At 39.2% G+C, this 17611-nt stretch overlaps 2 protein-coding genes and 1 long non-coding RNA gene across 3 annotated transcripts in view; 1 reads left to right on the top strand and 2 right to left on the bottom strand.

The window, feature by feature from the left end:
• LOC120746634 (CD226 antigen-like) overlaps positions 1-17611 on the bottom strand; it is a 344409-nt gene that overhangs the window by 156924 nt on the left and 169874 nt on the right. The window lies entirely within an intron of this gene.
• On the top strand, positions 1291-11027 carry LOC120746628 (alpha-2,8-sialyltransferase 8F-like). Its single transcript, XM_040052058.1, has 7 exons — positions 1291-1608; positions 5238-5309; positions 5692-5766; positions 9147-9288; positions 9555-9667; positions 9749-9841; positions 9921-11027. Exons 1-7 carry the CDS (start codon positions 1523-1525, stop codon positions 10396-10398), a joined length of 1059 nt encoding a protein of 352 aa, XP_039907992.1. The 5' UTR covers positions 1291-1522; the 3' UTR covers positions 10399-11027.
• LOC120746662 lies at positions 12662-14740 on the bottom strand. The gene is made up of 4 exons (XR_005698901.1): positions 14486-14740; positions 14316-14384; positions 13341-13430; positions 12662-12861 (listed from the first exon to the last, which is right to left on the bottom strand). It is a non-coding gene; the product is annotated as an uncharacterized LOC120746662 (long non-coding RNA).

Raw genomic sequence — 17611 nt, 5'->3', positions numbered from 1 at the left:
ACACTTCAAATTCCTTTAATTTTAAATGAATTTAAAATTAAAGGAAAATATCCTGTAAAATAGTCACACACACACACACACACACAATTTTTGCACATGTTGAGGAGCGTGTCAGGCTACATTTCACTGTGTGTTATACTTGTATAACTATGCATGTGACAAATAAAGAACCTTGAACCTTGAACCTTGATTATCATTGCTCTGGACCCTCTCTTTCATCATATAAGTCACCTGTGCCTTCTGACCGAGGATAGGAAAATCCTGCTGTAATTTGCCAGTTTATTAAGCACACACATGTTCAGTTCATTCATCATAATTGAAATGGATGATGTGTAGTCCTCTGACACATCTTCTATTTCAGTTTCACATTCTGAAAATTCAAGAAACTTCAAGAAGCCCAGTCACTTTCTTTCCAAGCTCCTCAGACTACCATGTCCTGGATGCCTGAGAACCTACTTGAACATAGTTCAGATTCTTCATCACTTTTCTTCACTTCATAGCCTTGTTCCACTTCTGCAGGTGGCTGATGTGATTTTTCAGAGAAAGGGTAGCATGTGCTCTAAATATTGACAATATTTTCTTTATCTTCTAACCCTGGATCTTCCTGAACATTGATTCTCCCTCCTCATTATACTAGAGGACAATATGTGCATTGTTCTACTGGTCATTGCTTTGCACAACACGGTAAAAAAAGTATGCTCATCAAAGTATGTGTTAGAGGAAAAATGATTCTATGTAACTTTACCTTCTTTTAAATGTACAAGCTGTGTTTAGATAAGTAGTTTAGAAGTGTCTTTCAGACTTTCTCAGCAAGGACATATTGTTTCAGATTGTTTTATCTTTCTTAGCTCTCTGCTGACTAGACTAGAACCATATATGGAGTTGTTTTATTTTATCTGTTTATTATTTTCTTATCCTGTTCTCACTGTCTCTGTGCTCTGTGCCTATAAAAAATGCCAAGCCACTGTGCATGGCGTGGGTTGTTCTCAGCAGCAGCTCACCCGTGTACACGTTTAGCAAAGAAAGTAACTTTGTCTCATTGTGTCTTTATTTCTCCTGGGTTTTTTGCAGAGTTTTCTCCCAACAGTATGCAAATCTCTAGTGCAATGTGCCGCAGTCTCCCATTGAAGGAGCTGCTCAGTGCTGTCAGAGTCTCATGCATGGGGTGTGAAATGTTGTCCAACAGGGATGACAGCTTAGCTACCACTCTCCTGTCACTCACCACCTCACCTGGTGTGACGACTAGAGGGAGTATATAAATATAACTAGGCTTCCTGTTTGTGCTTCAGACTTTGGCTGACGCGTCTGTGTGTCTGCTGGGTCTCCATATTCCGGAATATGTAAAATTAAAGATCATTTTTTGAGTTTGACCACTTTGAGCCCTGTGTCTTTTTGGCCGTAAAGAATATAAAAGAACCGGATTTAATACCGGGCAGATAACCGTATCAACATATGAGGTAAAAGTACATAAAAAAAGCTGAGTTAAAGCGAAGTGTTAAGAAAGGTGAAGCACTAGAGCGACATGAGGAAAAAGCTCTCGATTATGATCAATCTCCTCTGTTTGGGGAGTCTGCTGACCACTCTTACCTGGTACGCAATCGAGGACAGGTGAGTGAGTACTTTTGTATTTTACAGATAAAAGCAAGAGGTCACGAAACAAAGTATTCTGATCAAAAGTAGCTTATGGCACTGTGATAAACGCTTCCCAACAGTTGGGAAGCTGTGTAAAATGCTAATATAAGCCTGAGGTTGCAGAAATACAAACATGCTTAATTTAAGTAGAAATGCACATTTCATATTTGTTAAAAAATACTCTGGTAAAAGCTGAAGTACATGTCTTCATGTCTTTGTCATTCATTCTTTCACACGTAACCACAAACCTCAGCTCTCACTCTGTATTTCATTCTAAGGAAATAACATAGTATTTGGTATGTTTGTTTTGTTTGCATTGTTCTTTTTATACGAGTTTTGTTGTGCAGTGAAAATAAAGTTAGAGTCACATGACCGGTTTACTCTGACTACACAACATTATTGGTTCTGATTTGTAAATAACTGGACATGAATAACTTGTATATTATGTAGTATTACACAAAAGTATATTTCTAATTAACTTGGCTGCACTTAATTTCTTTTTGACAATACTTTTTTTTTTTAGTTAGGATTCATTTTGAAAGAAAGGCAGACGTGAAGTGTAAAAGTGAAATATAAAGTCATATATAGTATGGTGTTGTAAAGAGCTGAGAAACCACAAAGTGGGGAATCTACAAAGAGGTACTGAACCTTCAGATATTGCTGTAGCTCAAGCGAGACATAGAGGACCTTCTTTCATTCAGCACATAAAAAAACAACCAACACTGTGCTTCCAATGGGGTCAGTAACCCTGCACATAACTTCACTTATTGTGTAACAAATCTTTTTTACCACCGCAACAACTGTAAATCAAATCAACACTGCACTATTGGTAGAAACGACCTATAACAGCTACAAAACCATAACAGAGCAAACACAATGTCCCAGGGGGATGATGGGACTCCCAGCACACCACATATCTTTGTATGGTACTTTCTACATGTTGGTTCACAGTACATCTGTATATCTGTGTATCCCATCTGTATAGCAGTATAGATCATCTATACATTTGTATACAACATCACATCTGTATATTTGGGGTCCGTTCTTCGTACCTCGCTAAGTAAGTTAGCTGGATTTGATTGTTGACGATTTCGCGTGATCTTGGATCGTTCGGTTCTCCGAAGCTCATCCGGGACTTGCTGTCATAGCAACAGATCCGTAAGCGTAAACCTGCTTGGGAGCAGGCTTACTTTATGTAAACAGGATTAGATCACGGCCACTCAGGTATGTCCGCTTCATTTATACGAAAGCAACAGCGATATTTTTCCACTGTCTTCCCATAAATAAATATTATCAATGTAACTAAAGATAATGCAGTACTTGATCCTTTCATTGATTTCATACAGATACATACAGGTCATTTCCTAAAAAAAGGGAAATGTACTATTAATCATTCTATTTCATGTATTTGATTATTTCAGATGTAATTCATATTTTAGAGTAGTAATAGTAAATTACTTCATGTAAGCAAGATGAGAGACCACGGCTATAAAAGCGAAGGTGGATTTGGGAAGCCTGTCGCAGCCATGTCCTGTCCGTATACGCGAGCCACCCATTGTGGAAGGTGCAAGATTGATAAGGAGAGTTTTCAGAATTCAGCGTATATTGCGGGATAGACAGGATCCTTTAGCTCAGCGCGACAGTGTGCTCATAGGGAGATATCGATTTTCCCATGAGGGTATTATTCACTTAACCAACTTGTTGACGAGGGGGTGCAGGACCACCACCTGTCTTTTTTTGCTCTGCCCTTTTCTTGGTTGCTGTTATAAACAAACAGATTATTTCAGGGTCTCTTTTCAAGAGACTAAAAGCAATATAAGTGATAAATATTACCATTCTGTAGGATATTCTTATATTTCACTTTTACTTGTTCCCATGTTCTAGTGGGTCCTGTTGTGGCTCTAATGTGAAAGAGGATATAATGTAATATAATATAATAAATCTACCCTACCGCCTACTGGTGTTGGCCAGAGGGGCCGGTGGCGCGATATGGCAGCCTGGCTTCTGTCAGTCTGCCTCAGGGCAGCTGTGGCTACAACCGTCGCTGCCTCCACCAGTGTGTGAATGTGAGAGTGAATGAATAGTGGCATTGTAAAACGCTTTGGGTGCCTTGAAAAGCGCTATATAAATCCAATCCATTATTATTATTAAATTACTTACTAGTTTAATTTGTCAGCAACTTTCTGCCAGCCCTCTCTCCTTGCTTTTGCAGCCTTTGCAGTGTTCGCCGACCAATCAAAGGGTTGCCGATCAATGTTTCTACTATCGATGCGTAGCCCCTGTTAAGCCACCCAGTGATCTCACATTACTTCATCCAGCTGTACTAATCGACAACAACAGGTGTGTTCGGAGAACCGGAATAGCGAGCTCAAAGTTAGCGCGATGATTTGATCTTGGATGTGTCATTTTATCTTGGATGTAGTAAGCGAGGTACGAAGAACGGACCCTTGGTCTCTGTATAGCAATATAAACATCTGAATACTTATTTGTGTATACTTAACTTACTTGTACATAATCTGTTCATAGCTATTCCCGCCTTTTATACTATCCTTATCTGTATATAATCTGCTCGTATTGCACTTACTGCTCTTGCACATCTGATTAGATGCAAACTGTGTTTTGTTACCCTGTATTTATGTGTCCTTACAGGCACAATTGCACACGTTTACACACAAATGTTACCAGAAACGTATTCCGATTACTATATGCAGATATACTATACGTGTTTCTTACTGTCACTGTTGATATTGATTATATATAGCCATATAGGAATGCTAAATGGGGATTCTAAATATCAACTTACTCTGGACCGCTTCTTCAAGTTCAAATAAGCTTAATTCTTTTATCATTAAAACTATACTTAAAACTTCAATTCCTTTTGTTTGCAGTGACAGCATTTAGGGAATTCTATTGGTATCTAGCGATGGTTAATATCACACTCTAGCTTGTAACCAAATATCATGTCACATTTGAGCTCTGACTTTTACACTGACTCACTGATTTTTAAACACCATCATCATCTTAAATTAAATTGAAACTGATCTCTGGCACCACTGATGTGACTGAACTATGACTGTAAACACTAAAGCTGTTCTGCAACTGTTCAACCTCAACAACAGCAATACTGTAAACTTCAATACAATACTGCAGACTAACCAAATTTCCCCTTGTGGGGACAATTAAAGGATTATTCTATTCTATTATATTCTATTCTGTTTAGCCTGCACCAAACTGTCTGTGTTTTATAGCACAACAGCTGCCAATAACACAGTTGGTATATTCGAGTTGACATTTAAGACTATTAAAAAAAAAACCAAACAAACAAAAACCTCATTGTGTATAGATACAATATCTGATACAAACATCTCTCAAGTGAATTAAGGCATTATTTGTAATCTTTAAATTTCCAACAACTCATAGACCCCTCTAATAATATCTTAAATATTTAACATACATAAGAACAGGGATCAGATTTAATAAATGAGTTAAAATCACAAATTACCTCCCGTGAGATGTAAACAAAACAAGAACAACAGAAAAAAAAACAAGACCAAAGAAGGGTTCAAGAAAGAGTCATAATTTTATCTCTTATTTGTTTCTCACAGTTTTGTCGAGCTTCACCGACCAAATCCTCAAAGAAGGACCCCAAAGCCCTCTGAACTTTGTAAAGGCTGCAAGTAAGAGCAAACATTGCCATGACTTGTTCATTAAGAAATTACAATTTTTATGTCAAGATTAAGTCATGTAAGCCCCCTGCAGGAAGGAGTAGGTCTAAGGAGCTTGGAAAGAAAAGTGTCAGAACTTCTTTATTTTTCTTGAAGACGTCAACATGGTCAACATGACCCCCCTTGGGGGACACTGCCACCACATCCACCATTTGCTCTTTGAACTGAAGAAGCTTCTCGGGTGAGAGGTGAAACGTCTTAAAGAAAATTTTTAAAAAGTCCAGACGCTTTTCTTTTCAAGCTCCTTAGACTAAGATGACCTGGATGACAGAACCTTCACAGACACCCAGTGCAGGAAGGTTACTAAATGTACTGGAATGCTTGTGCATTACAGGGAAGTCATTGATAAAGTGAAAAAGCTCTACAATCAAACGTGGAAAAAGCATGAGGAGAATTACCACAGATTCAGGTAAGACCTAACATCCTGATATTATTGATTGATGGTTGAGTTTTATTTTTATTTGAATTTCTGGTTAATAATAAATAAATAAATAAAAACTGCCTGAAGCTAGTATGTGAGTACGAGCATGGAAGACGGCAGACTACAGGAAACAGCTGCTATTTATCCTCGAATGCAGATGAGGCAGGATTGCTCCTAAAGGTCTTTAAACAAGCTCTTCAGTCAAGGCTAAGAGCCATTTGCTAAACGAAACGGCTAAACAAATTTTCCCGTCAATATGCTTAAACTAGTTTTAGTTAAGAAGACACGTGAAAAGGGGACCTTTGACCAGCCCACAATTAAAAGTCTAAGACCAGCCAGAAAGAAATAAAGATTTGGTTTACTTGTTTAGCAGACTCACACTCAGGATGTGTACAAGTGGGTGGAAAATTGTCTGAGAGGCAACTAAATCAAGTAGAGAAAATTCTCTTGCAAAAATGTTGAACTTTGCTGTGATGTAGAGACAAATTCCACTAGTGGAGCTGATCACAGCCACAGATTCAGAAACCTGAACCAACACTACGGATGTGGACGCAGAGCAACTGCGAATGATGGTTTTGGCTTGCCTCAGCAATGCAAATGTTCCAGCATCCATGGAGGAGAGGAAGGCGGTCGTGTCGCTTAGTGAGGACAACATAATCGTCATCTGACAGACAAGAGCGGGCCCAAGGTTTTACAAAATTGTTGGGTTTTTGAGGAATAAGACAAATATGCTCAAAGTACATTTTATTTTATTAAGCAGTTCAAGGTTAAAACGGCTGCCTTGTCTGTGCTCACTCAGGAGACCCAAATGAACAAAGAGCACCACACCCAGGCAGTGTACACTTTTAAACAGAATCTTAACATGCTTGGTTGAAACAACTGAGGGTGGCCTTAGGTCTGATATCTGCTCAGGTTTCTTGTACCTCTCTCTATACATCTCCTTATACAGACATGAGCCTTTTTCAAGAAAAATAAAATCCCATTACCATAGCAACCACCTCTTGCACTCTGGTCAGGCCTGCATACAGAGATGGGGAGGGGGGAAGGAAAAGGAAAGTGGGGAAGAGAGCTTCTTTATGGGCCTCTTTCTTCTAACAGAGTCAGTCTTAAAGTTTTTTCCCCTCTGGTGCCATCAGCAGTCCAGGCAGACCATCCCCCTCAAATTCCTCAGAGAAGGAGCTTCTGTCTGTGCCTGTTGTTGTCAGTGTTATAGACTACTTCCAACACTTCTTACTAGTCTACAATACATAACTGTGTGTGGTAAAGGATAAAACAAACGTGTGATGTTAATTTTGACATAATAGCCTTAAGGATAAAAATAAATTCCAGCTGGATCTAAGGGTAACTCTTTGAGACTTTTATAATGGTGTGATTTCAGCCATTCCAGAGCTCCGTGTGAATGATTCTAATGCCTTTGGTCTATTGGATCATAACAATCATTAAAGTGTTTTGATATTTATTCAAAGGTACTGTTTAAGTTTGAGGAAACCTGCAGTCAGCTGAGAATGAAGAAGTCACTTGGATGAGTGGTAAAATGAAAAGCAAATATTCAGATGAACCCAATTATCATCCTGGGACTTTTGAGTTCACACACACATCCTGTTCCCACATCACCATTGCACTAACAATGATCATGCAATTTTTGACAGATGGCTGAGTGAGGCATAGAGAATTTAAGCCCCATGGGAGTGTCCCCTAAGAAACCTTGGCTAATCGTGGCCTACACCTGTTTTCACACCTTGACTCGTGTGATTAAGTAGAGAATCAATAGGGGCTCCATTGTCCCTTTTGGGGGTTCACTACCATAGGGCTTAAATCTGGGACTCTCCCCCATTTGAACTTAAATTAAAGAAGCTTCTCGGATGACAGGTGAAACGTCTTCAAGCAACTTAAAGAAGTCCAGACACTTTCCTTTCCAAGCTCCTCAGAGCACCTCATAAAATATATGGCTCTTAAAGTACCACCCTTATGACCGACATTAAAGTACACTGGTATAGGCCTATTTAACACCACATACAGTTTACACAAGACAATTTTATCTCTTATATGAATGTTATTTATTTGAACTGTCATAAACAGGATGTAACAAGCGATGTTAATAATAACTGTACTGCATTAAAACATTCACAGCAGGTGGGATACCCAATCTTTAATTGATGACGTATGAACTCTGCTTCCGGGTCCAAACTACTATGCGTGTTTTTAACATATTTTAATGTTTTGGATTCTTGTTCTATTTAATCTGAACAAGCCCTCTTTAGAGGAAGCAGAGATGAGGTAGAGGAGGGCCAGAAAGTAGAGCAGGAACGTGAATGCTCAGAGGAGGACAAACCAGCTTCTGGGAAGCTTGAACAAGGGCAAAATGAGAACACGCAACATTCATTAAGGATAAGAAGTGATATGTAATATGTCTTGATGCATGCTCAGTCATCCAGGTAAGTAATTCTGTTCACGTAGTGTTTTCATTGGAAGAAATGTTTCGTCACTCATCCAAGCGACTCCTTGAGTCTCAGCTGACTGCAGGTTTCCCCAATCTATAAACAACACATTTGCACAATGACTGAAACTAGCACCACTGAATGAACAATGAAAATGGGACAACCTGCAGTCAGCTGAGACAGAAGAAGCCACTTGAATGAATGACGAAGCATTTCTCCCACTAAAAGTGCTACGTCCAGATGAACAGACCACTCTGAAGTTGTGATTTGGTACAGATGTATGAAGACAGTCATTCCTCCATGGTCTCGGCAGACTGAGTCCGTCTTGTCACATTTAAGAGAGCTCTCACTTTCCAGAGGGCATCATTTGTTTACCCTGATCAGAGACATTAGGATCATTTGCTACTTTGAAGGACTGTCTAAATTTAAGGAATCTGTCTTGACTTCTTGAATTGGCTGGAACTATTATATCCAGATCCTAGAATATCTGAGTCATGCTGTTAGCAAAGATAAGTTGAAAAATATTTTCAGCTTCATTTCCTCCAGTTTTCCTCCAGTGACTACCTCCTCGTGTTTTCTTGTTTCAACGATATACCAAGGTTTCTTCCTACCCTTCAAGGGTTTGTGTTTATTTATTTAAATACCTAATTTAAATGTTCCTCAGTTTAGTTTTGTTATCTTTGTTTTTCCTACTTTTGTAAATATGCCTTAATAAAAAATACTCTGACTTAATCTCAGTTTTGTCTCCTTTTGTCTGCGTTTGGTTTCTCATAAAATCACTGTTATGGACTGTTGTGAACTTTATCTGTCTCTGATTTTTCCACGCCTTAAGTTTTTACTGTCTTGCAAATCTTCCATCTCAACACCAAAACTAATTTTACTTTTTATGCTTTCTTTTATTTGTTTTTCATTTGTTTTTAATTTATCAAGATTACAGCTGAGCATCAATTGCAATGGATCCAACAATGGCATCGTCACTCAGGAAAACACTCCAGTGGGATCTAAGATTGTTTGTGACAAGGACAGGAGTGTCATCTCTGTGACCCCGGAGCTTTTCAAAATCTTTATAAAAGTATGTTATTCCTAAACACAGGAACTGGTCTTGTAATTTGTTGTTTATGAATGAACTAGTATGAAGACAAAATTTGCTGAATGTTTCATGTCTCTGTTGTTCTTCAAATTTTCAAACATGACTTGACTACGTTTTGTCATCATCCTTAAAGGATTAAATCACATCAGTTCCTAAATACAATGAGTAGTTGTCTTTCACACACTGTATGTTACAAGCACTGTAAATGTTGCTCTTTGTTATTTATAATCTGTTGATGTCACTTCCAGGAGAATCCTTTCTCAAAAAAGAGATGGGACACTTGTTCAATTGTTGGGAGCGGTGGGATTCTAACAAACAGCGGCTGTGGAAAAATGATTGATTCATCTGATTTTGTTATTAGGTGAGAAAGATGTTCACTGTAAGGAATGGAAATCGTGATGAGGACTCTTCTCTCTGTATGTAATATTTCATGTTATTTCAGGTGCAACCTTCCTCCTCTGGAAAAAGAATTTCACAATGATGTCGGCAGGAAGACTAACCTTGTGACAGCAAACCCAAGCATCTTCATGCATAAGTGAGCAATTAATGAACCCGACATTGAACCGACTTGTTAGTTTATGTCTTGTTGCTTTAAGTCATGCGTTAATTTGCAGGTATGGGTCACTGACGGGACGTCGCCGGGCGTTTGCAGACAGTCTCCAACAGTATGGCAACTCCCTGCTTCTCTTTCCTTGCTTCTCCTTTGGTTTTAGTAGGGGTGTGTGTCAGCGGGCTGTGTATGCCATTGAGGACATGGATATCCCTATCCAACCAATCTTCATAAACCCTAGGTATCTCGAAAGACTGGTCATATTCTGGGAATCTCTGGGGTTAAAGGAATATCGACCTAGCACTGGATTATATCTGACTACCCTGGCACTGGAATTTTGTGAAACGGTGCATCTGTATGGATTCTGGCCATTTAGTAATCACCCAGATAAACTCTTTCCCCTGACTAACCACTACTATGATAATGCACCCTATAATAGGAAAATCCATGCAATGCCAAATGAGTTTTCCCACTGGGTGGAGCTGCATAATAAGGGCGTGCTCAAGCTTCACCTTGGAGACTGTAAATCAGATCAGGTCTAGTTTGAATTTTGCAATAACAAAAGAATATGTTCAAGTATCCAACTGAGAGGCCAAGACATTTGCACTCAAATCCAAATGTATTAGAGAGATGTACACTACTTATTATTTCAACAGTCTTTCTTTTAATTATTGTTCCATTTCATGTGTTAGAAATAAGTTTTTTTTGCTAAAGTTTCTTTTTAACAACATTTGCAGTGCATGGTCATGATAAAGTTGATACACTCCTCGTTAGGAGGAGGGTACAATACGCTACAAGAAAATAAAATAGAGACTTTAGATAGAAATTGAGAAATCACCATTTGGTTTTAAGCCACTACTTCTGTTACAACCTTTATATTACTCTGCTAGTGGTCACTTTTGGTTCTGCAACAAAGACAGTTCTCTGCAGCACTGACTGTTGACACTTTCAAACATAAACACTTTCGAGCATTTGTAAAAGGTTAAAAATGTGTGTTTAAGCCAGAAATATGAGTTAAACTAATAGTTAAAAAGTTAAGGGATAAGAAGCAGGAGGTCGCAGCAGACGGACGCCCGTCCCTGAGCCTGGTTCTGCTGGAGGTTTCTTCCTGTTAAAAGGGAGTTTTTCCTTCCCACTGTTGCCAAAGTGCTGCTCATAAGGGGTCATATGATTGTTGGGTTTTTCACCATATGTATTATTATAGGATATACTGTACAATATAAAGCGCCTTGAGGCGACTGTTGGTGTGGTTTGGTGCTATATAAATAAAATTGAATAGAATAGAATAGAAGATCATTCATAACTTATGGGGATTTAAGTTCAGTTCATGTCTTCAAACAAGGTAAAAAAAATGGACACCCCCGTTATATTTTTTGTGCTTATTATGTCTTATTATATTTGCTGAATCAGTGTTATCCACTACACTTTACATGTTCTATGGCATTACTTAAAGATACCACTAGATGGCGCATAATGCTCAGGAGGAACGTAAACCCCCTTCGGAGGCAAATCTGCAGAATAAATCCTGCAGTTGAAACTGTAAACAAGCTCATGATCTGTGCCTCTTTATTTTAATGCACAGCTGCAGGATCTAGGATTGCACACCTCCCAGCCACTTGTCAGACCAGGGGGCACAACACAGTCAACTGATCAATTCTAAATCCACATAAGATTTACAGTTTTAAGACTTTGAAAGTACTGATAGAATTGTTTACCTGTGAGCCTGCAGTACATTGCATTTGTTACGATGCAGCTAAAGAGTCAACTGTCACAGCAAGCTAGCTTTCACTAGATTGTTCTTTAAAACATACAGATGTGGCTCTGATCCATTTGTTGTCAGTTTTTATGACAGGCACAGATTCATCATTGTCTTTATGGAAACTATGTACAAAAATGCAGTTTAAAATTTGTCTAAAGAACTAATATATATGATAAAACCTGATTTATATCTATTAAAGTAGTACTTTACCCGGAACAATGAATTGTTGTTTTGTATTTGTATCCATGAAATTAAGTCAGCGAAAAAAAGCCTTCATATTTGAATTTATTAACTTTGCTGCTTCACATGAATTTTGTTAATAATAAGCATTACATTTGTTTTTTCATTGTCATTTAATTATACACAGCAACATAATGACTCACAATTGTGCAACTTACAGGCAAATATCACAATCAAACACGGCACTTACAACTGCATCAAAAACATGACCTGTTTGAACATTGATCCTCACAATATATGTAATATTTATTTCTTTTTCTTTGATAAAACTGACATAATAGCAATAAACTGAAGAACAATGTAGTAGCAAAGCAATCAGCCATAGAAGTTTAAAAGAAAATCTATACCCTGTGTCCACAAACACTGAAAAACATGCTAAGATGAATGTGTGCAGCTGCATAATTCGAAAGATATAATACTATGGAGGCATCCTTAGTTTGAAAAACAACTGAAGTAAAGTCTCATAAATTCAATTGCCTTGAATCAAAATGTACAAATAGACACGTACAGTTTGTTCTAAATATATTCTGTGCACTGTCGACCTTCTGAATGATGTTCATGCTGTTTACAGTCTGGTTAAAGTGAAGAAAAGTGTGCACGGGTTTGCCACAACGCCTCAAATTTTGATCAGAAATCTTTGTAAAACCCACAGAACCACACAAATAAGAACAAAGAAATGAGACCAAAGCTAACCGATCCTGCAGAGAAACCAGATAATTGCTGTGGTGATAAAGACAATTATTATTATTGCTTTTTGTTTTAGTCTTTTTTTTTTTTTTTTTTAATAAAAATCTTTTTCACTGTTGAATTGATTTTCTTGTCTCACAAAAGTTGTGTGACTGTAACTCCATGTAAAGAACAGAAGATATCTACTAATCGGTTATACAAGTAATTGTTATCTGGGGTGTTGGGTGGACGGATTCGAGACCCTCAGCTGGACTGCAGTGGTTGGACTGGTGGACTACATCTTTTAGGGGGGAGATGGCATCTGACTCTGATGGAAACTCTGGAAAGACAAACATCATTATGTCAATTTAACAGGTCTAAACACAGTTCCTGGTGTTTTCTTTTTCCTGCTCCACTAATTAAAGAAAGTGCATCTCAGCTTTTTCAATACTGACGCAAAACCCCAAAATATGCTGCGCCAAAAACTGGTCTGCCCCAAGAATCGAGCGCCCCCGGCACAAATGCCAAAACGTCACAGTCTATATATGGCTACAGGCCAGTGGACACTCTTTCAATGATGAGGATGTACACATGAAAGCTGGTTTGAGCAGAAAGTCATGGAGACCATTTATGTGAAAAGGGCCTAAGCGTACATCTGTCACCATCTTACAATGCTGTGATTGCAGCCATTCCCCATCTCTCTGTGACTGGCACTCATGGCCATTGATCAGTGTCCTTTTGATACAGACTAAAATATCAACGTGCTGGGATCTTGTTCTGATTCGGAACAATGACAGAAACAAAGGAGAGAAGCCGCACCTGTTGACTTTGATTTGTTTCTCTTTCACGATTTGTGAATAAGTGGTGTTTTTTTCCTCACTGTTGAGTAGAGTGCATACCGATTTATCCCTGCGGAACAAAACACACAGAGGACATCAATGCAAGTTATACAGCCTGAAAGCTACCTCTGCGGCTGATTTGAATAAGATACAAAAATCATTCATGTCCTTTATCTATATCTATGTGTTCTTTTTAGTATCAGTCAATTTACATCTGTATATAAAAAGCTGGAGAGGCTGAGGACGATGGACTAAATTCTGGAGGCTCGTGTCTATTAATAAAAAAGCACTGGAGTGTTTTCATCAGAAACTGGAATCCACAGAGCTGTTAGTTTCCTGTTAATCATAGGCTAAAAACAATAGATGCTCCCTGTTATGGTTCATCAACAAACACACAACAACTACTTTCGACCTGTTTAAAAAATACTTAGCACTTTATGCTCAAGTGGGGTCTGGAGACTGTCCCAGGCTTAGTGTGAAAGATGCGATACAAAACAGACTGTAGCAAGACAAACTATCCACACTCAATCACAATCACTCGAGAATCACCAAATAACTTCACTCATATGTCTTAGGCAGTGGGACTAAGCTGGAGGGCCCAGAGAGAACCCACACAGACACGAGGAGAATGATGTAAACAGAAAGGTCAAAGGTCAATTGGTGGTCAAAAGGTAGCTGAAGGATGAGCTATTTGTTTATTTGAGTGATTTATTTATTCGATTCAGTAAAAGGACTAGATGTTGTAGTCCCTGATAATGCATTGCTTTAAATGGCGAGAATCTTGAGGGATGGCTGTTATGAGGAAAGGCAGCCTGATCTGGCTTCCCACACCTCCCCGCTGGATCGGGCTGTACGCTCTACCTCCCCACTGCCTCCCAGAAAAGGGAAGAAGAGCAGATAATCATTTTCATTCATTTATTTGTTCATTAGTAGAAACAAAGAACATGAACACCACCTCTGCTCTGTCCGATGTCACATAAGACGTCACTGATTGGATTGTCTTCTATAGCTTCCACTTGATTAGCTGAAGCAAACCAAAAGGAACAGCAGTATGACGCTGTGCAAGTTTTGATGACACGTTTAAAGTCATTGATATACTTTTACATAGTTCTGAAAAAACCAAACCTGAGTCAAATCCAGAGGTCCGAGTGTCACCTTCAGGTTTTCTAACATCACAAAGTTTTATCAACAGAATTATTGAAATAAGTAGAGCTGCAACACAGACTGTTAAAAAGAATGACAACACAGAGACAACAGGCGGGGAGAGTGATGTATCACAAGAGGTGCAACCAGGAGGAGGTGTGGATGTAGGTGGAGGTGTGGTGGTGTTTCTCTCTAAAATAAAGCAAACACAGTCATTAAGTTGTCGTCACATTGTGAATGTTGAAAGCTGCAGAAACACAGACAGGTGAGTGTGTCACCTGTGACAGTGATCCAGCTGGATGGAGACTCTCCATGACCGCTGATGTCACACTTGTAGAGGCCTTCATCAGACCTGGAAACATGCTGGATGGTCATGTGACCTGTAGGCTGCTTCCTGATGAGGGAGCCATCTTTATAGAAAGCAGCTGGGAGGTTGGAGGGAGTGGTCTTTGTTTTACAGAGCAGAGTGACGTCATCTCCCTCCATCACAGGGAGGACAGGACTCTGCAGGATCACTGATCCACCTCAACACAGAGACAAACTACAGCATTTCATCCATTTACACACAGCTTCATCAATACTAACTCCACACACTCAGCTTACCAGCGACTGTCAGGTTAACCATGTTACTGATGGGACCCTCTCTGGACTCACACCAGTAAACTCCACTGTCCCATATAAAGAGATCAGTGATTTTCCAGGAAGAACTATTCTTTTTTCCCCAGTCGACCTCACACAGAGTCCTGTTTTCCGTGTTTGTGTTTCTCCTCAGAGTCCATCCAGCAGAGCTGTCGTCCTCCTCACAGCTCAGAGACACAGAGCCTCCTATATAGAGCTGAGAGCTGCTGGGACTCACAGTCAGACGAGCTGTGAGGAAGAAGAAAAGAGGATATACAGCACATTATGTACATTTTTTTAGCAATCAGACACCTTTCACAACAACTGAATTTATGACACTTTGTGACTCCTGTTGACCTGCAGTGTTATGAACACTAGGACAGACATACACACAAAAGTGAAGTGATGTCTATTTTCAATAACTGCTGCATTTCTAAAACACCTGCTGCCATTCCCCTGTTGATTTTCAGAGGTTAACTTTTAACCCCATATTTCCTGTTTCCATTCATTACCAGCTGTCACTGCATGGCATTAAAACAGATATTATAATCTAATTAAAAAACCCACAACAACCGTGTGTTTACATATAGTTATATTTAATAAGATATATTAAAAATCAAATAAAAATAAATGTTCTAATGGAGTATGGAAGCTACTAATCCCTGTTTATTTACTCTTTCTATATTTATTTGTATGTTGAGCTTTTAATGTCTCTTTCTATACTTTCTTAAATGAGAGTTTTCATTAAGAAGCAGAAGTCTTGAAGTCAGACATGTATACGAGTTTCATTTAATTAACAGAGTCAGCAGGAGTAAAATAACACTATTATGACAGAAGAGTTTGATGTTTTTATTGATCTGCACCATGTTCTTAATAAATGTGTCCCACAGTCTCCTGAGAGAGTGAGTCAGGTTTACAGTGTGACAGAAGAAGGTTACTGACCTTGGTTTGTGGTGCAGCTCAGCAGTGAGAAATTAAACTTAACACAGTTAAACTCAGTTTTTACATTGAAGAAGACAGCAGAGGCATGAAAAACACAGAGTGAACTTACAGAGCAGACACAGCAGAGACGTTTCCTCCATCCTACTACTCAGTGATATCAAACCAACACTCAGTTCACAGTCGCTTTGAGTAAATCGCTGCTCTTTCTCTTCTCCTTTCACTTTGACTGGCTGTCAGTGTTGTGGTTCTCTCTCCATTGAACATCATGAGAAAGTTTCTGTTTTTGGCATCAATAAATTCTAAAACCTACAGAACCTGAAGGCAACACAAGCACATGTGTGATGCTTTCATTTACTGTCCTATTGCCTCTGAGGGTAGTTTGTGTGTGTGTGTGTGGCTCTTTTGTTCAAAAAATAAAATAAAATTATGATGATATTAATAGAAGCACTGATTTGATTAATTCTGTGTGAGATTTACAGAAACAGGTTGTGTCTCTCTGTAGTTAATAGAAGGACATGATCAGGAGGTGTTCCTGTTTCAACCTTCTCTTTGTTTCAACCACTGACTTCTGATGAGAAAGTGTTTAGATGAACAACATCAAACCACATCCCAACCTCTGGCTAAAGTGTGTGTGTTCAGCCTGCATGTTGTGAAATCCTGCTGGACACGTCCCAGAGAACCCACAGCACACTGTTAGTGTAACTTCAGGGTAAAACACAGCCAGAGTCAGACATTATCTCACCAAAATGACCAGGAAACAATGTGTGAGGTGTGTTTCTTATATCTGCAATAGAAATGGTCACAGTCACTGACCCTCTGAATGTGTTTCACTGTCCTGGTGGGCGGGGCATGTTTCCAGGTCCGGGACCCTGCATTCTCACGCTGTATAATCTGCTGCTGTCACTTCATTCGGCTTGGTGCTCTCCTGCCTGCCATTGTGTAATAATGACTCTTAGCTTCTTTGTTTGTTGATGTTTTCTGTTCCATAAATCTGTCTGATACAACACCCTGTGTGACTGATCTCCTTTCCTCACTCGATTAGTTTCTATTTCGGTGTGATTAAAAAGCAGTATGTCCAAAACCAACAACAGGCCACCAGGAAACAGATTTAAAGGCTGCAGCAAGAGTCCTGACAGGGACTAGAAAGAGAGAGCATATTTCTCCTGTTTTGGCTTCCCTTCATTGGCTTCCTGTTAAGTCCAGAATTGAATTCAAATCCTGCTCCTCACATACAAGGTCTTAAATAATCAGGCCCCATCTTATCTTAATGACCTTGTAGTACCATATCACCCTATTAGAGCACTTCGCTCTCGCACTGCAGGCCTACTTGTTGTTCCTAGAGTATTTAAAAGTCGAATGGGAGGGAGAGCCTTCAGTTTTCAGGCCCCTCTTCTGTGGAACCAGCTTCCAGTTTGGATTCAGGAGACAGACACTATCTCTACTTTCAAGATTAGGCTTAAAACTTTCCTTTTTGCTAAAGCATATAGTTAGGGCTGGACCAGGTGAGCCTGAATCCTCCCTTAGTTATGCTGCAATAGACGTAGGCTG

Source organism: Simochromis diagramma, unplaced genomic scaffold (genome assembly GCF_900408965.1).
Source record: "Simochromis diagramma unplaced genomic scaffold, fSimDia1.1 OVJJ01000201.1, whole genome shotgun sequence".
Classification (NCBI taxonomy): domain Eukaryota; kingdom Metazoa; phylum Chordata; class Actinopteri; order Cichliformes; family Cichlidae; genus Simochromis; species Simochromis diagramma.
Note: the sequence above shows the minus strand (reverse complement) of the source record. Positions and strands in the feature narration are given on the sequence as shown.